The sequence below is a fragment of the Misgurnus anguillicaudatus genome, chromosome 4 (assembly GCF_027580225.2).
Source record: "Misgurnus anguillicaudatus chromosome 4, ASM2758022v2, whole genome shotgun sequence".
Taxonomy (NCBI): domain Eukaryota; kingdom Metazoa; phylum Chordata; class Actinopteri; order Cypriniformes; family Cobitidae; genus Misgurnus; species Misgurnus anguillicaudatus.
Window position 1 is genome coordinate 16,274,673 of NC_073340.2, and position 24,432 is coordinate 16,299,104.

The 24,432-nt window shown below is 39.1% G+C and overlaps 1 protein-coding gene across 1 annotated transcript in view; it reads right to left on the bottom strand.

Moving 5' to 3' along the window:
• Positions 1-22,206, bottom strand: part of LOC129421245 (uncharacterized) — a 39,549-nt gene extending 17,343 nt beyond the window's left edge. Inside the window, exons 1-28 of the mRNA XM_073866501.1 lie at positions 22,105-22,206; positions 21,402-21,476; positions 20,377-20,454; positions 19,913-20,296; positions 19,742-19,813; positions 19,159-19,554; positions 18,641-19,039; positions 18,486-18,557; positions 17,536-17,919; positions 17,361-17,432; positions 16,764-17,159; positions 16,249-16,647; positions 16,104-16,175; positions 15,211-15,594; positions 15,036-15,107; positions 14,438-14,833; positions 13,873-14,277; positions 13,696-13,767; positions 7,447-7,839; positions 7,279-7,350; positions 6,760-7,155; positions 6,215-6,613; positions 6,060-6,131; positions 3,073-3,462; positions 2,903-2,974; positions 2,299-2,694; positions 1,747-2,145; positions 1,585-1,656 (exon numbers count right to left, since the gene is read on the bottom strand). Of these exons, the coding sequence (XP_073722602.1) occupies positions 1,585-1,656; positions 1,747-2,145; positions 2,299-2,694; positions 2,903-2,974; positions 3,073-3,462; positions 6,060-6,131; positions 6,215-6,613; positions 6,760-7,155; positions 7,279-7,350; positions 7,447-7,839; positions 13,696-13,767; positions 13,873-14,277; positions 14,438-14,833; positions 15,036-15,107; positions 15,211-15,594; positions 16,104-16,175; positions 16,249-16,647; positions 16,764-17,159; positions 17,361-17,432; positions 17,536-17,919; positions 18,486-18,557; positions 18,641-19,039; positions 19,159-19,554; positions 19,742-19,813; positions 19,913-20,296; positions 20,377-20,454; positions 21,402-21,450 (6,763 nt within the window). The 5' untranslated portion in view covers positions 21,451-21,476; positions 22,105-22,206. The remainder of the gene's footprint in view (positions 1-1,584; positions 1,657-1,746; positions 2,146-2,298; positions 2,695-2,902; positions 2,975-3,072; positions 3,463-6,059; positions 6,132-6,214; positions 6,614-6,759; positions 7,156-7,278; positions 7,351-7,446; positions 7,840-13,695; positions 13,768-13,872; positions 14,278-14,437; positions 14,834-15,035; positions 15,108-15,210; positions 15,595-16,103; positions 16,176-16,248; positions 16,648-16,763; positions 17,160-17,360; positions 17,433-17,535; positions 17,920-18,485; positions 18,558-18,640; positions 19,040-19,158; positions 19,555-19,741; positions 19,814-19,912; positions 20,297-20,376; positions 20,455-21,401; positions 21,477-22,104) is intronic.
• Positions 22,207-24,432: the final 2,226 nt, after the last annotated feature.

Here is a 24,432-nt window from a genome sequence, read left to right on the forward strand (position 1 = left end):
CAAAACACTTTTTACCTATTTAAAAAAGCACAATGTTTTGTTAATATTGCGAGTGTAACTTTACATAAATAAATGTACACATTACAGTTTTGAATGTTGTTTTACTTTTATTTGTATGACCATAATTTAAGGTAATTTAAGGTAATGCAAAATGCAAGCTCCTCACGCGTTTCATGCCATCACCCGCGTGGGTTTACACAGGGCAGCGAGAAAAAGACATTCAACTTTAAACATTTAACATTCTACTTGAGTGTTTTTGGACATCCCTTTGGAATCACTGCAATCATATCATCAATTTATAAGGTAATAATAAATATAAGCGCAGCGCTTATGAGTGTTCAAACACTGCTGTCCGCTCAGCTGTCAATATGCCGGCCCCTTACAAAGTTTCACATTAAATGGTAATATATTTGAACAGTCATGGTCCTGTGCTTATTTCTGTCAATGTCCTGCATGAAGATCTTTAAAGGTTTTTACGTACATCACGATTTGCGGTGCGGCCGGTCGCAGTCTTTATGTAAAACGGGTATGAAATAAATTGATGCTGATGTCGGATAACGGGTCAACTGTTATTTTAATCGTGCGGATGCGGGTTATCAAACGGGACTGTGCATGACTCGTATAAGGAAAATGGAATGACAACATGAAAATTATACAGTTCACCCAAAAATAAAAAATTCTGTCATCATTAACTCTCCCTCACTTTGTTACAAACCTGTATAAATTTCTGATAAACACGAAGCAACATATTTTGAGAAATGTTAACAACCAAACCAAGCATGAGCCCCATTCACCTCCACAGTAGGAAAAAATAATACTATGGAAGTGAGTGGGGCTCATGAATGGTTTGGTTGCGGACATTCCTCAGGGTGTTTTCATTCGTGTTCGCCAGAGCAGAGACATTTGTGCGGGTTTGTAGCAACATGAGAGTGAGTGAATTATACTGAGTTTTCATTTTTGGGTGAACTATAAATCCGATGGGGTCAAAAATTAGGGTGCACCTAACTTTTGTGCTGGTGCACCTAAGTGCAACCAGTGCAAAAAGTTAGTCTAGAGCACTGGCCGTTCATTTAAAGTAGTCACTCATCATCAGCCGACCCCGCCTAAACCATGTACTTGTATATATGTGGTAAATTGAGAAAAAGTAAAGTAAAGTAATAAGTAGTGAAGTTACTTATCAAATGAAGTAACTAGTAAAGTAATCTCATTAAAATTTAAAGAAGTAACTATTAACTAGTAACTAATTACATTTTTTGAGTAACTACCCCAACACTGATCCTGGAAAACCACTTGGATAAATAAATTTGAGCATCAAACCTAACCATGATATACAACATTCTCTAGCAGCTAAAATGAAAACATGCTTTATCAGTCTTAGAATAAGTAATTTTAACATTATGATGTTGGGCATGAAGCCTTTGCTTGTAGTCTGTATTAGCACAGAATTCACTTTTACACCTGTAATGGTCTAATAAAGTATGCAAAAGTGATGTGATAAAACAACTTTTAAAGTGAACGACTTCATTAGTTTGTTAAACCAATCCTCATTTGTGTTATTGTATGAAAGATAGCTAAAGACTTTACCAGTGATGGGCACAGATGTAGTGGTTCTTGTTGTAGTTGATGGAGTTGTTGAGGGGTTGAGGTCTCTAACCTCTAAAAAAGTAGAATTTTATATGACCACCACTCTAAATTTAATAATAAAAACCAGAGAGTAAGTAGTTTTAAAATTGTAAATGTCTCTACCTGTGCAGTATGCAGAGCAGGATGTTGGACTGACAAACTCATAGACATAGTAATTCCCTGGACAAGCTTTTACTTGTATTGGATGGGATGTGTAACCACAGCAGTCATTCCCAGTAGAGCCACAGACCTGCAGGGTGACCACTCCATCTTCCAGCTGTGGGTGACGACCATTGAGCCACATTGGTTGAGAAGTGCCACAGTAGCCATAATTTACACACGACTCGGGCATCTGAGCATCCTGTCCTTGATAGTAAAGTCTATACCAGCCGTTCCAGTTCATGTTATAGTCACACACAGCACCATAGTAATAATAGTAATTATAATTGCTGGTGGATCTCCAATAATCATCTAGACTGGTGTAGCTGTCACATGGGTCGATACTCAGACTGGTAAAAGCCACTAAAAATGTGTAGCAAAGTTTAAAAAAAGGAAAGAAATACTTATTTGCATTACAGAGCAAGAAATAGATAAGAAATACAACAGTCAGTTTCTTCTTGTATTACAACCATCAACAAAAAGTCATTATAAGAATAAGGGGAAATGCTTGTGTACCTGCACAATATACAGGGGCTGGGTTTGTCACACTTGGTCTGGTGAGTTTATAGACATAATAATTATCAGGACAAGCTTTGACTTCAATAGAGTTGGATCTGTATGAACTGCACTGTCCGTATCTAGAGCTGCTGTAGACCTCAAGAGTAACAACTCCATCTTCTAGATGTGGATGAGAGCCATTGAGCCACAGAGGACTGTAACCTCCACATGTCATATCATTCAGACACCACTCAGGAATCTCAGCATTTACGCCATTAATAAAGAGTCGATACCAGCCGTCCCATTCAGTCATGGTGTCATCATATTGTACACCCCAGTAAGTGCGTGTGTTTCTCCATTCATTGTCAAGGGTTTTGTAGTTATAGCATGGGTCATAAATGGTGATGGTGGAAGCTGTAAAGTCCAGAAACACATGAACATTAAACCTCCAGCATTTTGGAGCTACATCCAATTTTTAACACAATTTACCAATAGAACAATTTATGTTTTAGAAGCATTTTGAAACAAAAACCCTTGAACATATGACAACACAGTCTAATGAATGTTACAATAAACAGCAAATGTTTACTGCATAGTTATTTATCAACTGTATACAACTTACGCAGAGTTGTGCTGTATTCATTAACCATGTCAGGATTTGTAGAAGGATCTGCTTCAGTTAAAGTGTTGATATCTGTAAGGCAGGAAATATTTAACATGGATTAAAACAAGTAAAACAACTGTAAATGGCTATTTAAACAAAAAAGTTTAAATTATATCATGCCATGGTACCTGTGCAGTAAGCTGAACACCAAAACTGTGGATTGACCAATTCATAGACGTAGTAACCTCCTGGGCAGGCTTTGACTTGAATTGACTGGAGATAATAGTAATAACCACAGTAACCCCAAGCATTCCCCAACAATTGCCTGGTAACCACTCCATCTTCAGTCTGAGGGTGACCGCTACTGAGCCACAGACTTACGTAAGCGTTACAGCTGTATGAACTAACACAGCTCTCTGACATACGGATGTTCATCCCATTGTAATAAAGTCTATACCAGCCATCCCAGTAAAAACTTTCATCACAAATGTACAATCCACTTTCATTTGTGGCTCTCCAGGGACGATCCAGTGATGTATAATTATAACATGGATCATAACTGAGATTGTCCACGGAAGCTGCATAGAGAATGTTACAATATAGTTATAGATGGCAGGATCAAATCTATAGCTTGTTTGCAGTCACATCATTTCGAACACAGTTAACGGTACAAGTTGACTTATAGAAGTCAATACCGTCAATTGTGTGGTTACTATCATTTTTCAAAATATCTTCTTTTCTTTTTAATTGAATAAAGAAACTCATACAGGTTTAGAACAACATGGGAGTGAGAAAATGATGCCCTATCTTGCACCCAGCGCAATTGACTTTGTCAGTGATGCATGTATCATTTCGTATTTTGCACCGGCGCACAGCGGGTTTTTCCCTCCACAGACGCACGTCGGCAAACTAGGGAATGAACTTGTGCTCCCTGGGCGGTTCAGCGCAAAAAAGGAGGCGTGTTCCGGCGCAAACCATCCCTGATGCTATTTTGCAGTTTCAAAAAACAATTGCGCTACTAACCAGAAAAAAACTAGTCTAAAGTCGGTGGCGCGTTACGCGTAGTTCATTATGCTATTTTAAGGGCGCATGCTTGACCATAATGTATAGCGTGCACAACGCGCATTGCTTATCTAATCTACACAGATGCAACAGTTATTTTTGCAAATCAGTAATTGTTACAATAAAAAATACATGAGATAAGGGAAACCATTGTGGTGAGCATTGTGGTGATAGTTTTTATGTATTGTGTGTCTGCGTTAAAAAATTCTCATGCAAATAACAATTAAAATATTTTCATAAGTTTGTTGTATTACGTTTATTTTATGTAAATAATAATTAAAATGTTTTCATAAGAAACCTTAATGTATATGAACTTGATTTGTAAGTGTACTTTGGGGTTGGACCTTGCTTGCGTTTTTTCTGATTTCAAAGCCCCCAAATCCGTCATTATAATAGCAACCCGCCATGGAACTTGCGCCCTTGCGTTTAAAGGGAATGTTGGATAGCGCTCTGATTGGTTTATTTGACGTTACGCCCAAACCACACCTATGAATAATTAACCTACTTCAGACCAACCCCTTATTGATTTGCGCCTGGCGCAAGACTTATTTCTCCCGCCGGGAAAATAGCAACAGCGCCCAAGATCCGCCCACAAAGTCACTTGCGCTTTGCGCTTCGCACTTGCGTTTCAGATCGTTAAAATAGGGCCCATTCTGTAAGACATTGTGTCGGTGTAGTGACAGGGGTTTGGTTTTGTGAGCCCCAGTGGCCTTTGATCATTTTCTTTAAGGCCAATAAAAAATTGATGAGTGGAATTTTCCTGCCACTCTCCACACTTCATATCGGTATAAAAAACAGAGATGTTGTGCAATCACTCATTCAGATTCAGGAGTGAGTCCCGGTCAAGTCTTATGACCCCCTTCTGGTGGGAGAGAGCCTTAACTGAAGATAACTTCAGGCAGTGGCTGTCTCTTGCTTTCATTTTAAGCAATTTCCCACTAAACACCTGTTGGTTTACAGTAGAGCTGGGAAAGTGCATTGCTCTATGCCAGAGAAAAAAAACACCTCTAGTAGAGTGCACCCGAATTCTAAAAGGTTGCAGCAGGTCTTGCAATTGGTACGCCAAAGTGAAGACGTCCACAACCCAATGGGACAGTCTTTGTTTGGAAATCCCATTACTCTTCCACTGTCCTCTTAAGCAGACAGAGAACTGCTCAGAGCATCTATAGCCTTGTATGTGATCCAAATGTATCCCAATTGACGAGTGCAATTTTCATGCCACATCCAAGAACACATAATCAACTCAGCAATAAAAGCACTTTGTCTTCCTCCCCAAAAAGAAGTGCTTGCAAGTACATGCAAAGATCCCTGAAAGGAGTGGTGGGAATTTTTCAGCAATAGAGAGCTGAGGCAGGCCTCTCTCAGCGAGCTCAAAAAGCTAACTGTAGGCCCATAAGAACCACAAAGAGGTCCCAAGAAGAGAAAGGCACTACCTGGAAGAGTTTAGTCACTCCTCTGTGCCCCTGAGGAACCTGTTGATCAGGCCCAAAGATTTCCCCAGCAGTGTATCATTGTGCTATCGCTGGCACATACATTTTAAGAGGAAGGGTAAACAGATGCCTGTGCACCACAGCATCAGAGCGGGGGAAACCGTTGAAATCACTAATTCCAGCAGCAAATTAAGTATAAAAGTAATACAGTTTTGAAATAAAGATGATAGGATGATCTCCCCAAGACACTGCACACGACGTTTCAGCGCAACCTACGTACATTCTTTTTCGCCTCAGAAAAACAAGTCTGAGTGATTGGCTTCACAACATCTCCTTTTTTGCCTGGACATCCAGGATGGAGAATGGCATGCAAATTCCACCCACCAATTGGCCTTTCATTGTAAGATCATAGGTAATTGAAGCTCGCAAGAGCGAACTCCTATAGTCACTACACCAACACAAGAACACCACACAGTGAATAAGTGATAAAAAGGCAACCTGCTTCATCTGTTTAGAAGTGGTAACAATTACATCGTGTGTGGTGAGGTTGATGTCCTTGGTTGTATTTTGTATTACAGTACTGCTAACAGTGCTAATTAAAATGACCTATGTAGTAAAAAAGTATCTTGTCAACATTAATGAAAGATTTGAAAAAAAAATTTTTTAATAGGTTAATACTTTACCAGTGATAGGCACAGGTGTAGTGGATTCTGTTGTAGTTGATGGAGTTGTTGAGGGGTTTAGGTCTCTAACCTCTGGAAGAATTGCATTTTATATGACTACCAGTCATTTTTAAATGTAAACCAGATAGTAACTGTAAAATTGTAAATGTCTCTACCTGTGCAGTACGCAGAGCAGGATGCTGGACTGACAAACTCATAGACATAGTAATTCCCTGGACAAGCTTTTACTCGTATGGGATGGGATGTGTAACCACAGCAGTCATTCCCAGTAGAGCCACAGATCTTCCGAGTGACCACTCCATCTTCCAGCTGTGGATGACGACCATTGAGCCACAGTGGTTGAGAAGTACCACACGAGCCATAGTTTACACACAACTCAGGCATCTGAGCATCCTGTCCTTGATAATAAAGTCTATACCAGCCGTTCCAGTTCGTGTTATAGTCACACATACCACTATAGTAATAATAGTAATAATTTTGGGTTGTGGATCTCCAAGAATCATCCAGACTGGTGTAGCTGTCACATGGGTCGATACTCATACTGGTAAAAGCAACTGAAAATGAGTTGGGAAGTTTAAAAAGCAAAAAAAAAGTTACAACCGTCAGTTCATTTTTTTAATAAAAAAACAAACAAAAAATCATTATAAATGCATAAATATTATGAAATATATTGCAAGAATAAGGGGATATGGTTGTGTACCTGCACAATATACAGGGGCTGGGATTGTCACACTTGGCCTGGTGAGTTTATAGACATAATAATTATCAGGACAAGCTTTGACTTCAATTGAGTTGGATCTGTATGAACTGCACTGTCCGTATCTAGAGCTGCTGTAGACTTCAAGAGTAACAACTCCATCTTCTAGACGTGGATGAGAGCCATTGAGCCACAGAGGACTGTAACCTCCACACGTCATATCATTCAGACACCACTCAGGAATCTCAGCATTCACGCCATTAATAAAGAGTCGATACCAGCCGTCCCATTCGGTCATGGTGTCATCATATTGTACACCCCAGTAAGTGCGCGTGTTTCTCCATTCATTGTCAAGGGTTTTGTAGTTATAGCACGGGTCATAAATGGTGATGGTGGAAGCTGTAAAGAAAAGAAACACATGAACAAAGATTTCTTAATCATACAACAACACAATTTTATGCACATTAGAGTAAACACCAAATCTTTAACACGTGGTTAATTTATCAACTGTAAGCAACCTACGCAGGGATGTGCTGTATTCATTAACCATTTCTGGATTTGTAGAGGGATCTGCTTCAGTTAAGGTGTTGATATCTGAAAGACAGGAAATATTTAACATGGATTAAACAAGTAAAACAATTGTTATAGACATTTAAAAAAAAATTAAAAAGTGATAACATGCCATGGTACCTGTGCAGTAAGCTGAACACCAAAACTGTGGGTTGATCAATTCATAGACGTAGTAACCTCCTGGGCAGGCTTTGACTTGAATTGACTGGAGATAATAATAATAATAACCGCAGTAACCCCAGGCATTCGTCAACAATTGCCTGGTAACCACTCCATCTTCAATCTGAGGGTGCCCGCTACTGAGCCACAGACTTGCATAAGCGTTACAGCTGTATGAACTAACACAGCTCTCTGACATACGGATGTTCATCCCATTGTAGTGAAGTCTGTACCAGCCATCCCAGTAAAAGCTTTCATCACAAATGTACAATCCACTTTCATTTGTGGCCCTCCACGGACGATCCAATGATGTATAATTATAACAGGGATCATAACTGAGATTGTCCAAAGAAGCTGTAATAGAGAATGTTACAATATAGATATGGATAGAAATGTATTTTAATGACAGAATCAAATCTACAGCTTGTTTGCGTCAGATGATTTTGATGACTCATTAAATTCAGATGGAGGGCAAGAAAACTTGCCTACCATTAAGGAAGTAGGTACAATGAGCAACTACTTTGGAGGCTATACAACAGGGATGGCTATTCTGGTGCTGGAGGGCTACAGTCCTGCAGAGTTTAGCTCCAACCCTAATCAAGCACACCTGAACTACATTTGCAAGTGATACTGAAAACTTTGATTAGATTTTTCAGATGTGCTTGATTAGGGTTGGAGCTAAACTCTGCAGGACTGTGGCCCTCCAGGACCAGAGTTGCCCACCCCTGCTATACAACAACAACAGTATTTACAACACTGATAGCAAACAATTGCGCTTTTCAACCACACAGGGGAGCCGTGATACAGTCTTATATAGTGGTGCTTTATAGGTGCATTATGTACATTTAGGAGGATCTCTTGGCAGAAATATAAGATAATATACATAATAGGGCTGTGACAATGCACCGTGTTTCCCATTAAAAACACTTGTCTGAAATCAATTCTGAATTGCAAGGCTATTATTCTGTATTTCATGCACAGCTCATGCATGTACTATGGCTCTGTGATCAGTAGGAAGTCCTTATTTATCTAAAATCACTATGAGTTTAAGTTGTTTAGGACACAGGTGTGGTTTTGGGATTTCTAGTTTACCTACAAGAAGCTTTCTAGGGGTGCTGGTGATGGCACAGACTGAGCAACCTCGCACATACCTGAAGACGTCTTGGGAGATGGTTGGCCACCAGTACCGTTGACTGACGAGCGAGAGGGTTCACCTGCTACCTGGATGTCCTGAGCCCAGAGTGGAGTGAGTGGCATCCAAGAGTTCATTATGGAGGGGAACACGCACAAAGGGGAGGTTAGCTGGGACTTTCGGCGGAGCGGCGTTGTTGTGGTTGTCTTGGGTTATTAGTTCATCAAAGTCCCAGATTATTGGACTGACGAACATGGCTGGAGGGAGTATGGGTTCTGGCTGAAGATCCTCTGAGGTGAAATCGTGAAGTTGAGAAAGAGTGTCTGCCTTGGTGTTCTTGTTTCTGGGACTGTAGGTTACAGTAATATTGAATCGAGTGAAGAATAAGGACCAATGAGCTTAGCATGGGTTTAACCTCTTAGCTTTACAAAGAAATTCCAGGTTACTGTGATCAGTTATTACCTCAAAAGGGTGGTTAGCCCCCTCCAGACAATGTCTCCATTCTTCTAGGGCTAGCTTAATGGCAAGCAGCTCTTGATTACCTATATCGTAATTCCGCTCCGCCGGAGATAACTTCTTGGAGAAGGCGGCACATGGATGGAGTCTGATGGGATTCCCCTGCCACTGAGATAGTATGGCCCCTACCCCTGAGGATGAGGCATCAACCTTGATGAGGAAAGAGATATCTGGATCAGGATGAACGAGAAGGGGTGCTGACAGGAAGGCTTCTTTAAGGAGGCGTCTTTGGCTTCTGGAGATAGTACTTGAGTTTTGGGAGCACCCTTTAAGGATGAGGTGAGTTGAGCACTGGTGTGACTGTAATTCTTAATGAACCTACAATAGAAGTTGGCAAATCCTAGGGACAGTTGTAGGTCCTTCAGAGTGATGGGTAGCGACCAGTTGTGAATAGTTTCCACCTTCCTCTGGTCCATCTGTACTCCATGTTGGTTGATAATGTATTCTGAACAGACGTGGTATGGAACTCACACTTTTCCAGTTCACGAGTTCAAACTTACAAATAATTCTGAACAGGGTTATTTATATGCGTATTTGGCGTGCTGTCCAAGGAGAGGGCTCCGAGCTCGTTAATGGCCTGAGCCCGGAGCGCTTCCTGGTGGGGAGAGGGTTCCGGGCTCTGCCTTAGAATAATCCCTCCCTGTTCTGGTTAGTAAGGTGACTAGGCAAATCGTGTGGAGAAGGGGAGGTGGAGGGATGCTGAAACTATCAAGGAATTAGGGTGAGTTGATTTTTCAGTCTATATAGGTTTCTGTTGATGCCGATCAGGTGAACACCTGATTGCTGATTGTCGACAGCTGGTCATAGTTACAAGGTAATTAGGTTGATTATTTGAATGTGCTCCTCCCGAACTTTGTTAATAAAACATCATTTTAAGATATAATTGGTGCTCTTATAGTTTCTCCAGTACCAGGGTAACATGGTGTTGATGTTGAGAGAGAGATATAGAATAAATCAGCGTGTCACCAATGTAGATGACGAATTTGTTGAGGTGAATGAAGACTTCATTCATATATCCTTGGAATACTGAAGGCAAGTGGGAGAGTCCAAAGGGCATGACCTGGTATTCATAGTGGCCTGAGGGGGTCACAAATGCAGTCTTCCACTCATCTCCTCAACAGATGTGGATTAAGTTGTATGCACTTCTCAGGTCCAGTTTGGAGAAAACTTGGGCTCCTCACAGCTGTTCTAGAGCGGCTGGAACCAGAGGAAGTGGGTAATCGAACTTAACCATCTTAGGGTGTTTTCACATATGTTGGTGCGCACCGTGGTGCAGCCTCGGAGTGCACCAAAATACATTGTATCATTTTTCAGTTAGTGCGGTCCGTGTTCACATATATATATATACATATATATATTACTGTACTCAAAATGCCGCACCATACACCATGTGAGAACGGTCAGCGCTGTCATTGGTCTCTGACAGCTCTTACCACCTCATGACCACCCCCACGTTTCCACGACAACCTGCCTGACAGGGAGAGGGCAGCTATCAAGATGTGGAGAAAACGGTGCATGTCTTTGCGAAGTTTCTTTGCTTTAATGCAAAATTGCGCAGCTGTTCTATTAAAGCCTTTCTCATGGAGCCATTTGCTAAAAAGCCTGTAATGTCACTATTTGTGTGTGGAGGACAGCTATGCATTTATAAAATCATCAGCTCAAATGTAAAGGAGACAGCGAATCTCTGCAACGCACCAGGATTGGCTTGTTTGTTGTTAACCCACAATATAACACCCGGCTCACGTCACAACGGAAGCCCAGTTGCTCAAACATGTGGAGAACTTCCTGTATGTGGTTCGGCCCGAGGTCCAGCAGTGTTCACACCACAGGTGGGTCGCCCCAGAGTTCACGACAGCCGCTCCGAGAGCACCTGTTTAGAGCGGTCTCGGAGCAACCGTTTAGTGCGCACCCGAGTGCGGCTGTTGTGTTTACACTGACCCAAACAGACCGTACTCGGAGCGACACGTCATTTAGGCCGACCTAAACAGTGTATATGTGAAAGCACTCTTAGTAATGAGGTGTCTTTAGTTGATGCAGGGTCTCAAGCCATCATCTTTCTTGGCCACGAAGAAGAAACTCGAAGTGGCAGGGGATGTAGATGGTCAAATAAACTGTTGATGAAGAGCTTCCTCCACATACTCCTCTATGGCCTTCTGTTCGGGAATGGACAGCAGGTAGATGCGACTCCAGGTTATGAGACTCCAGGTAACAAGTAAATTGCACAGTCCCATGGCCAATGCGGTGGAAGTTTAGTAGCCAGTCATTTACTGAAAACATCCTGGAACATCCAGTATTCTTCAGGTATCCCTCCCAGATGTTGAACAGGGGGACTTTCAACAGTGGTGGACCCAAAAAGAAGTTTGGCTTTGGACTTGGATGAAGAAGAATGATGAAGGGTATTAAACTTTTGTACAGGTAGAAGGCATGATTAGAAATGATTCTCACCCCAGCTGATGACTTTGCCATTACGCCAGTAAATGTTGGGAAGATGTTTAGATAGCTAAGGGTGTCCCAGGATGATTTCTGCAGTGGATTTCTCCAGCACCATAAAGGAGATTGCCTCCACATGCAGACATCCAATACGAAGGGTTAGCGTAGGGGTCTAATGACAAATGTGACCTCGTCCCAACGGTTTTCATTGGATTGTATGTACATACCTGTGTCTTCGAATATTCAGTTTTTGTAGGAGGTGTGTGGATATGAAGTTCCCTGCAGATCCTGAGTCTATGAGGGCTTTCGCTGGGACACAAATACAGGAAGTCAACAGATGTATGAAAGTATGACTCAAAGCTTCTGTATTCACCTCCACAATAAAGGCAGAGCTTATTGCGAATACGTCATTGATGTTCAGACAGAGAGAGGTGCGTGGAATCCACTTTGCATTGGCTCTGGTGCTGGAGGAACGGGATAGGCAGCCGGGGGCGGAGGATTAGCAGCAGTATTAGTTTCGTTATATGCTGAGAGGCATACACAAATGGTTTTCTGGATTAGCATCTCCAAACCCACCAAATCTAAGTTGTCGATTGTGGGGGTTGAGCCCATGATGAAAAGCTGTGACAAGGGCAGTTTCAATCTAACCACTGGAGGGTGCAAGTGTATGGAATTTTAGTGCATATGTACTCATGGACAGTTTTTCCTTGACGTAGGTTGAAGAGGGAGTCATGTACGGAGAGATCAGACATTGTCTAACCAAACACCTCTTTGAAATGCTGAAGAAATTGGATAAAGACTGGATAACTGAGGAATTTGAATTCCATAGAGATTGAGCCCAAAGGAGCGCTTTCCCCGACAGCAGAGAAATAACGAAAGCCACTCGTGCAGTGTCGTTGGAAAACTGGTGAGCTTGCATTTGGAAATACAGAGATACCTGAATAAGAAATCCGCTGCAATCTTCCGCTTGTCGGAGAATGTCACTGGTTGGGCCATGGGACAAGCAGAGGCAGCTGAAGAGGCAGCAGGGTTTTGCGAAAGTAGGTGAAGCTGAGGTATTAAATGGGATATGGTGATGGGACACAGGTGGTGGTGATTAGTATTCTGGGGAATGGGAACATGTGGGAGGAGTGAATGATGACGTTGATGGTGAAGGTAATTTGGTATGCCAAAGTAAAAGGTCCACAACCCAATGGGACAGTTTTTTTTTGGAATCACCCTTCCTCTTTCACTGTCCCCCTAAGCAGATAAAGAGCTGCTCAAGATGTTTATAGCTCTGTATGTGATCCAAATGTATCCCAATTGATAAGTACACTTTTTATGCCACATCCAATAACACATACTGAACCCAGCAATAAAAGGACTGGGTCTTTCTCCCGAAAAAGGAGTGCTTGCAAGTGCATGAAATGATCCCTGAGAGGAGTGGTGGAAACTTTTAGCACATAGGCAGCATGGGGTCCCAGAAAGAGTCTTCAGACCCAATATCCAGACATTCGCTGGTGACAGAGAGTGCATGCCAGCCCCCCACTCTCCTTTATGATGGGAGTGCCACCAGTAGAACCACCTTCAACAATAGAGAGCTGAAGCAGACCTTCCTCAAGGGGCTCAAAAAGGCTCTATGTAGGTCTGTAAGGACCACAGAAGAAGCCACTTCTTTGCACCATATTTCTAGCAGCAAATGAAGTAGAAAAGGAATACAGTCTTGTAATAGAGATTATAGGATTAACATATGTTTGCCTCCAAAGAAGTCTGAGTTATTGTCTTGACAACATCTTTTATGCCTGGACATCCATGACGGAGAGTGGCATGCAAATTCCCCCCACCATTTGAGCTTTCATTGTAAGATCAGAGGTAATTGGGGCTCTTATGAGCGAACCACTATATTCACTACACCAACACAAGTAACACAACACAGTGAGTAAGTGATAAAAAGGGAACCTGCTTTATCTATTTAGAAGAGGTAACATTTACTTGGTGTGTGGTGAGGTTGATGTCCTTGGTTGTATTTTGTATTACAGAACTGCTAACAGTGCTAATTAAAATGGCCTTGTAAGTGTGAATATGTAATAAATTTAATAAACAACTATTTTTCAGCATTAATGGGAGATTTGGAAAATAGTACAATACTTTACCAGTGATGGGCATAGGTGTAGTAGATTCTGTTGTTGTTGATGGAGTTGTTGAGGGGTTAAGGTCTCTGACCTCTGAAAGATTTTATATGACCACCAGTCATTTTCAAATGTAAAGCAAAATGTAAATAAAATGTCATTTTCAAAGATTTTAACTATAAGAAATGTAAATGTCTCTACCTGTGCAGTACGCAGAACAGGCTGTTGGACTGACAAATTCATAGACATAGTAATTCCCTGGACAAGCTTTTACTCGTATTGGATGGGATGTGTAACCACAGCAGTCATTCCCAGTAGAGCCACAGATCTTCCGGGTGACCACTCCATCTTCCAGCTGTGGGTGACGACCATTGAGCCACAGTGGTTGAGAAGTACCACACGAGCCATAGTTTACACATGACTCAGGCATCTGAGCATCCTGTCCTTGATAGTAAAGTCTATACCAACCGTTCCAGTTCATGTTATAGTCACACATACCACTATAGTAATAATAGTAATAGTAATAATTTTGGCTGGTGGATCTCCAAGAATCATCCAGACTGGTGTAGCTGTCACATGGGTCGATACTCAGACTGGTAAAAGCAACTAAAAAAATAGTTGGGAAGTGTAAAAAGCAAGAAAAAGTGAATGATACAACAGTCAGTTTCTTTTTGTATTAAAACACATCAACAACAAAAAAATCATTATAAATACATAAATGTTATTATATAATATATTGTAAGAATAAGGGGATATTCTTGTGTACCTGCACAATATACAGGGGCTGGGATTGTCACACTTGGCCTGGTGAGTTTATAGACATAATAATTATCAGGACAAGCTTTGACTTCAATTGAGTTGGATCTGTATGAACTGCACTGTCCGTATCTAGAGCTGCTGTAGACTTCAAGAGTAACAACTCCATCTTCTAGACGTGGATGAGAGCCATTGAGCCACAGAGGACTGTAACCTCCACACGTCATATCATTCAGACACCACTCAGGAATCTCAGCATTCATGCCATTAATAAAGAGTCGATACCAGCCGTCCCATTCAGTCATGGTGTCATCATATTGTACACCCAAGTAAGTGCGTGTGTTTCTCCATTCATTGTCAAGGGTTTTGTAGTTATTGCACGGGTCATAATTGGTGATGGTGGAAGCTGTAAAGACCAGAAACACATGAATGTTTAACCTCCAGTATTTTTAGCTTTATCCCCTATTCGTCACAATTTTTAATATTATAACAATGTATTTTTCAGTGATGCATTTAAAAGAAACTTTTTGATAACACAATTTAATGCACATTAAAGTAAACCGCAAATATTTAGCACATTGGTAATTTATCAATTGTATGCAACATACGCAGAGTTGTGCTGTATTCATTAACCATATCTGGATTTGTAGAGGGATCTGCTACAGTTAAAGTGTTGATATCTGAAAGACAGGAAATATTTAACATGGATTAAACAAGTAAAACAATTGTTATAGGCATTTTTTTAAAAAAAATGTAAAAAAAAATGATATCATGCCATGGTACCTGTGCAGTAAGCTGAACACCAAAACTGTGGGTTGACCAATTCATAGACGTAGTAACCTCCTGGGCAGGCTTTGACTTGAATTGACTGGAGATTATAACTACAGTAACCCCAAGCACTCGCAAACAACTGAAGGGTAACCACTCCATCTTCAATCTGAGGGTGACTGCCACTGAGCCACAGACTTGCGTAAGTGTTACAGCTATATGAACTAACACAGCTCTCTGACATACGGATGTTCATCCCATTGTAGTAAAGTCTGTACCAGCCATCCCAGTAAAAACTTTCATCACAAATGTACAATCCACTTTCATTTGTGGCCCTCCACGGACGATCCAGTGATGTATAATTATAACAGGGATCATATCTGAGATTGTCCAAAGAAGCTGTAATAGAGAATGTTACAATATAGATATGGATAGAAATGCATTTTAATTTCAGGATCAAATCTATAGCTTGTTTGCGTCAGATGATTTTGATGACTCGTGAAAATCAGATGGAGGGCATGAAAGCTTGCGTACCATCGAGACATACAACTTTTTTGTTAGTGGTTGGGTCAACAACCTTGGTATCAATGTGCTCCACAAGGATAATCATTCGGTTTTCGTGGCATTTTTTTTGTTGTTGAGTGAGTTAATCTAGCAACAAAAGTTCAACTCTGCTGTGCTGCTCAATGTTGGCGTTACAGTTGTTTCATTTACATTATTAGGTTAACCTCTCCCAAATGTCAGATAAAATGCCACGGATCATTGTGAAACCGGGCAGAGTTGTGCTTCTCGCATTTGCGTGACAGGGTAAATTATTTTCTACGCCTGTATTCTGTGTAACCATTAAGTGTTGGTGTCTTTTTGCTACCATATATATGGGAGATTTGGAAAATAGTAAAATACTTTACCAGTGATAGACACAGGTGTAGTGGATTCTGTTGTTGTTGATGGAGTTGTTGAGGGGTTAAGGTCTCTGACCTCTGAAAGAGTTGGATTTTTTTATGACTACCAGTCATTTTCAAATAGTAATTGTAAAAGTGTAAATGTCTTTACCTGTGCAGTACGCAGAACAGGCTATTGGACTGACAAATTCATAGACATAGTAATTCCCTGGACAAGCTTTTACTCGTATGGGATGGGATGTGTAACCACAGCAGTCATTCCCATTAGAGCCACAGATCTTTCGGGTGACCACTCCATCTTCCAGCTGTGGGTGACGACCATTGAGCCACAGTGGTTGAGAAGTACCACACGAGCCATAATTTACACATGACTCAGGCATCTGAGCATCCTGTCCTTGATAGTAAAGTCTATACCAGCCGTTCCAGTTCATGTTATAGTCACACACAGCACCATAGTAATAATAGTAATTATAATTGCTGGTGGATCTCCAAGAATCATCCAGACTAGTGTAGCTGTCACATGGGTCGACACTCGAACTGGAGAAAGCAACTAAAAATGAGTAGCAAAGTTTAATAGATAAAGATACAACAGTCAGTTTCTTCTTGTATTATAACCATCAACAAAAAGTCATTATAAGCACATAAAAAGAGGAAATGCTTGTGTACCTGCACAATATACAGGGGCTGGGATTGTCACACTTGGTCTGGTGAGTTTATAGACATAATAATTATCAGGACAAGCTTTGACTTCAATAGAGTTGGATCTGTATGAACTGCACTGTCCGTATCTAGAGCTGCTGTAGACTTCAAGAGTAACAACTCCATCTTCTAGACGTGGATGAGAGTCATTGAGCCATAGAGGACTGTAACCTCCACACGTCATATCATTCAGACACCACTCAGGAATCTCAGCATTCATGCCATTAATAAAGAATCGATACCAGCCGTCCCATTCAGTCATGGTGTCATCATATTGTACACCCAAGTAAGTGCGTGTGTTTCTCCATTCATTGTCAAGCGTTTTGTAGTTATAGCACGGGTCATAACTGGTTATGGTGGATGCTGTAAAGACCAGAAACACATGAACGTTTAACCTCCAGTATTTTTAGCTTTATCCCCTATTCATCACAATTTTTAATATTATAACAATGTATGTTTCAGTGATGCATTTAAAAGAAAAAGTTGATAACACAATTTAATGCACATTAAAGTAAACCGCAAATATTTAGCACATTGGTAATTTATCAATTGTATGCAACATACGCAGAGTTGTGCTGTATTCATTAACCATATCTGGATTTGTAGAGGGATCTGCTACAGTTAAAGTGTTGATATCTGAAAGACAGGAAATATTTAACATGGATTAAACAAGTAAAACAATTGTTATAGGCATTTTTTTAAAAAAAACTAAAAAAAAAAAGATATCATGCCATGGTACCTGTGCAGTAAGCTGAACACCAAAACTGTGGGTTGACCAATTCATAGACGTAGTAACCTCCTGGGCAGGCTTTGACTTGAATTGACTGGAGATTATAACTACAGTAACCCCAAGCACTCGCCAACAACTGAAGGGTAACCACTCCATCTTCAACCTGAGGGTGACTGCCACTGAGCCACAGACTTGCGTAAGTGTTACAGCTATATGAACTAACACAGCTCTCTGACATACGGATGTTCATCCCATTGTAGTAAAGTCTGTACCAGCCATCCCAGTAAAAACTTTCATCACAAATGTACAATCCACTTTCATTTGTGGCCCTCCACGGACGATCCAGTGATGTATAATTATAACAGGGATCATAACTGAGATTGTCCAAAGAAGCTGTAATAGAGAATGTTACAATATAGATATGGATAGAAATGCATTTTAATTTCAGGATCAAATCTATAGCTTGTTTGCGTCAGATGATTTTGATGACTCATGAAAATCAGATGGAGGGCAAGAAAGCTTGCGTATCATCGAGACATACAACTTTTTTGTTAGTGGTTGGGTCAACAACCTTGGTATCAGTGTGCTTCACAAGGATAATCATTCGGTTTTTGTGGTTGGAATTTTTTTGTTGTTGAGTGAGTTAATCTATTAACAAAAGTTCAACTCTGCTGTGCTGCTCGATGTTGGCGTTACAGATGTTTCATTTACATTATTAGGTTAACCTCTTTCAAATGTCAGATGAAATGCCACGGATCATTGTGAAACCAGGCAGAGTTGTGCTTCTCGCATTTGCGTGACAGGGTAAATTATTTTCTACACCTGTATTCTGTGAAACCATTAAGTGTTGGTGTCTTTTTGCTACCATATATTGTTTAAAATATGTTTATATATAAAGTTTGCCTGGATATCTCTTTTCAGCATTAATGGGAGATTTGGAAAATAGTAAAATACTTTACCAGTGATAGACACAGGTGTAGTGGATTCTGTTGTTGTTGATGGAGTTGTTGAGGGGTTAAGGTCTCTGACCTCTGAAAGAGTTGGATTTTTTATGACTACCAGTCATTTTCAAATGTTAACCAGATAGTAATTGTAAAATTGTAAATGTCTTTACCTGTGCAGTACGCAGAACAGGCTGTTGGACTGACAAATTCATAGACATAGTAATTCCCTGGACAAGCTTTTACTCGTATGGGATGGGATGTGTAACCACAGCAGTCATTCCCAGTAGAGCCACAGATCTTCCGGGTGACCACTCCATCTTCCAGCTGTGGGTGACGACCATTGAGCCACAGTGGTTGAGAAGTACCACACGAGCCATAGTTTACACATGACTCAGGCATCTGAGCATCCTGTCCTTGATAGTAAAGTCTATACCAGCCGTTCCAGTTTATGTTATAGTCACACACAGCACCATAGTAATAATAGTAATTATAATTGCTGGTGGATCTCCAAGAATCATCCAGACTAGTGTAGCTGTCACAGGGGTCGACACTCGAACTGGAGAAAGCAACTAAAAATGAGTAGCAAAGTTTAATAGATAAAGATACAACAGTCAGTTTCTTCTTGTATTATTATAACCATCAACAAAAAGTCATTATAAGCACATAAAAAGAGGAAATGCTTGTGTACCTGCACAATATACAGGGGCTGGGATTGTCACACTTGGTCTGGTGAGTTTATAGACATAATAATTATCAGGACAAGCTTTGACTTCAATTGAGTTGGATCTGTATGAACTGCACTGTCCGTATCTAGAGCTGCTGTAGACTTCAAGAGTAACAACTCCATCTTCTAGACGTGGATTAGAGCCATTGAGCCACAGAGGACTGTAACCTCCACACGTCATATCATTCAGACACCACTCAGGAATCTCAGCATTTACGCCATTAATAAAGAGTCGATACCAGCCATCCCATTCAGTCATGGTGTCATCATATTGTACACCTAAGTAACTGCGTGTGTTTCTCCATTCATTGTCAAGGGTTTTGTAGTTATAGCATGGGTCATAACTGGTGATGGTGGAAGCTGTAAAGACCAGAAACCCAAAACAAGAACATTAAACCTTCAGTATTTATAGCTTTATCCCCTTTTCGTCACAATTTATTAATAATATAACAATTTTTAGTTTAGTTTCTGATGCATTTCAGAATGAGTCAATCTAATACATGTTACAGCTAGCGCATCATTAATTTATCAACTGTATATATCCTACGCAGAGTTGTGCTGTATTCATTAATCGTATCTGGATTTGTAGAGTGATCTGCCTCGGTCAGAGTGTTGATATCTGAAATGCAGTAAGTTTAACATTAATTAAAACAAGTAAAATAATTGTAAGAGGCTATTTAAACAAAAATGTAAAAAAAATGATATCATGCCATGGTACCTGTGCAGTAAGCTGAACACCAAAACTGTGGATTGACCAATTCATAGACGTAGTAACCTCCTGGGCAGGCTTTGACTTGAATTGACTGGAGATTATAACTACAGTAACCCCAAGCACTCGCCAACAACTGAAGGGTAACCACTCCATCTTCAATCTGAGGGTGACTGCCACTGAGCCACAGACTTGCGTAAGTGTTACAGCTGTATGAACTAACACAGCTCTCTGACATACGGATGTTCATCCCATTATAGTAAAGTCTGTACCAGCCATCCCAGTAAAAACTTTCATCACAAATGTACAATCCACTCTCATTTGTTGCCCTCCAGGGACGATCCAGTGAAGTATAATTATAACAGGGATCATAACTGAGATTGTCCACGGAAGCTGCATAGAGAATGTTACAATATTATGGATAGAAATGTGTAATTTTACGAACACATTACTGTGTAATATTAATATTTCACCAGTAGTTGTGATGGGCAAAGATGTAGCAGATTCTGTTGTTGTAGTTGAAGTTGTTGAAGGATTAAGGCTTCTGACTTCTAAAATAGGGAAGAGTATTAAATGATTGTCAGTCATATTCACCTATCAGGTATCAGTGATTGTATTTACCTGCACAATTCAGTTTCATTCAATACATTTTAGTACAATGCATTAAGAGCAACAGAAGGTAAATGAGTGAAAACTGAAAAGCTATTCATAGGTCAGATAAAAGAGAAAAAAAACCAAAGGGTTATTAAATCAAACATATTTAAGATATAGGTTGAATAGTGCAGTTTTGGTAAAGGGCTGTTGTAGCAACTCATCTCTTGTAAAATTTAGGGCAGCAAAAAACAATGTACAGTTAGCCATAGTAAACATCAGTATGTGCAAACATAATTCAGAAACCTGACAATGAAAACTTACTAATGTTCCTAAATTTTGCAAAAAATAAAATGGGGCTTATTATTTTTTACATTTATAAAAAAAATGCATTCAAGTATTCGAAACATTGGATTGTGTATGTTTTGTTAAAATGACTGGAGGAGTGAACTGAAGAGGAGAGAGGACCAACATTTGAAGGGTCTGGGGAAATTCTGTATGGAGGAATAACTTGCCATGAATTCTTCAATGTGTAAAAAAATTCTTATGACTTCATTAGCCTACCCCCAACCTTCACTTTCAAATATTTTTCATCTATAAAAATTTTTTTGCATTTAAAAAAAAATAAAAGATAAAATGGTGCCAGTATATAACTTGTTCAATATGTTCGTAACAACTGAATACTAGCCACACCTGCTATTGTTAATCATGTAAGCCCAAATGTAAAGGTTGTACATTCACATAAGTTAGGTCTAAGCTAATTAAAATCAAATTTATGATTTCATTTTTATATCATAATACTGCTTTATTTTAACTCAATGCTGGGTAAATATTGAACAAAACACATGTTGGGTTATAAATAAACACAAAAAATAATAACTGAGTGAAGCTGGTACCAAAGTCATACCATCATTCATCAGGAGCAGCGCTACACACAATGACATCAGGAAGCCCATTTTCACCTGGCACCTGCAGACTTGATCTTTTAAATTAAAAAACAATTAAGAAAAAACAAATATAAGCTGTCCAAGTATTTCTATATTCTCAGATACATTATGATGGGAATTCTGTGGTACATTTTCCATAATTCATAAATAAAAATATATCATTTATAAACATGTTTGAATATTTTAATATCAATTGCTCAGTATTTTAAACGAGAAGCTACTGAAAATGTAATATAAATACATTTATAAAACTTTTTTTATTTTAACCATATATCTACAAACTGTGTTGTTTTTTATGTACACACTCAAATGGCTGTGTTCTTTTTAACCCATAATAGGTAAATATTGGACAAAATATGCTTGGTTAAATACTACCCAATGTTGGGTTGTTGTTTTGCAACCGGGTTAGAATGACCCAGAAGTTGGGTTAAAAAACAGCATTAGGTCCATTTAACCCAGCTGTGTGTTTTGTCCAATATTTACACAAAATTGGTTTAAAAGAACACAGCCATTTTAAGAGTGCACCTTCATAAAAATAGCACAAGAAGACATATCTCCGGTTAACACAGAAAATGAAATTTCTATACAATTATTGTAGACTTAATTGTTAATGCATCAGAAGTGAATTCCCCAATCATAGGATACAGTAATGTGCAACTTTACCTAAGATGAAATATCACTGCATTAGGAACCATAAGAGGTCTCTCCTATAATCACATTCACCAGCGTACAGTGATGCTGAAATATACATCTAAGCCTTTTATCTTACTTTGGTTCATACTGGTAGGACAGGTATGATTTCAACAAAAACCATGAACCAGTTTTCCTTTCGTTTTTTTGTAACATGAAACAAAACCTTAGACCTGCTTTTAGATATTGTTGCTTTATTCTACTATAATATATGCTTAAAAAGTTTTGGAAGAAAATGTGAACACATTAGGATAGAATACAGTGTAATTGTTCCTGAAGCCCCCCCCAAATGTTTTTGGATGACTTTCTATTTGACACCAAATTCAGCTTATAAATCACTCTATACAATAATATGTTTCTTTGAATCACAAGTGACCAAATTTGCAGGGATTAAGGATTAACAACGAGAATATGGATTCCTTAACATGTTACTCAGAAAAATAAAGATTTGTGTTCCCTCACAAACACACAGATACATTCAAACAAACCAATTGAAAACTGTTTGTCACTAAATGGAATGTGACAATGGCTTATAAGTGACCTCAGAGACCATATTTCATTGTTTCTTTCTTAAGTTGTTCGTCTTGCTTAACTGGAATGCAATAAATTGTCTGCTCTTTATCAGAGGCAGTGTTGTAACTTAAATCTGTAATGTTGTCTTGATCTTTTGAAATTCTACAAATGTAAAAAAGAGTTTAAAATTAAGAAATGATAATAGAAAGATTATTAATAATATTTACATGGATTTACAGACTAAATTACAGTCTTGTGGACACATATTATGTTTAATCAGGTAATTTTATTATAAAAGTATTAATTTATTATATGAACTTACTTTCTTAACAATACAAGCAGCTGATATATGCTTGAAAAATTGCAAACATTCAGTTTACTGTTAAATTGCTGTTGTTAAAATAACAATGATTATTCAATCAAAAAATGAAATAAACTTTGCTGAGATAATGCAGACCAACCCTGTAATTATGTTGTCCTAAGTACAAGTATTTCCTGTTTGTTACCAAGCAACAAAGCAGACATTGTTTGAAATTCTTAAAGAATTAAACAAATAAAAAAATCTGAATTGAAATTTGAATTGTATGACAACATGCATGCATGCATTAATAATTAATAATGTATGTGCTGCACAAATGGTGATTGTATTTATTGTTTTTTATGGTATGTTAATCCCCAGCAACAATATGAAAAAGGGTGGGAAGCAGACTAACATTCTTCTTTGTCTAATAATACTGTTCTCTAAAGCCTATGAGGTCTCATAGAAACTCACACATACATTGTCTGTCTCTGTTTCAGAAGTCAAAAAAAGGCCAACTGTTATTAAAGCAAACACTGTCTAGCCTACTTTTTTTTGCATTCTTCTTTATGATTCTTTTGTCCAAGATCTTCAAGAATGAGAACTGGCACTTAGCACAGTAACTATATGAAAATTGTATTCATTATTTTTATAGCTATTCATATGTTTATTTGATGAGAAATACTTGGAGATTTTGGTGACACGTGAGATTATTAGGTTTGATCTGGTGATTTAAAAACATGCAGTAGACTTTTGCTCGAAATGGAAAAGTCTTTATTTGTCCTCTATATTGTTATGACCCTGTTTTGTGTTTCCCTGGTCTTGTACTTTTATTTTGAAGTTCTGTGGACTTATAGTTTGTATTTCGAGTTCCTGTTCCTGTTTGTAGTTCTTTGCAGTTATTTTGTTGATTGGTTCTTGTTTGATTGTTTCTCCATGTGTGTCTTTACCTTGTTAACCCATGAGTATACAGTATTATAGTGTTTTCTTTTTTGGCCATTGTGAGTGGATGTTTGTGGAAAACATCTTGTCTTTGTTCAAGTTTTTTTGTTGTTGTTGATTCTGTTCGTTTATGTCTTATTTTGCCAACAGTGTTTCTGTTTTCTTTGTTTTATTAAACAATTGCTGCATTGTTGGATCCACTGCCTTTCCCTGCCTTGTCCACACATTGCATATATACACACACACATTGCATATGACATTTTCTAACATTATACAATTTCTATAATAAATATTATGCAATTTTATATGACATCATTTATAAGAAATTCCCAGTTAAGTTAATGCATGATAAATATCAATAGATATCACATAGTTGTTACAACACTGAAAACGGGGCAGGAAGATTTCTCTAACAACAATTGCATTGAAGGTCTACATCAGCCAGTAGGCAATGTCAGTCCTTGAGTGCCAATGTCCTGCACAGTTCTAATCCAGCTACAATCAAGCACCTGAACAACTAAGCAAGGTCTAAAGAGTCACCTGAAAAC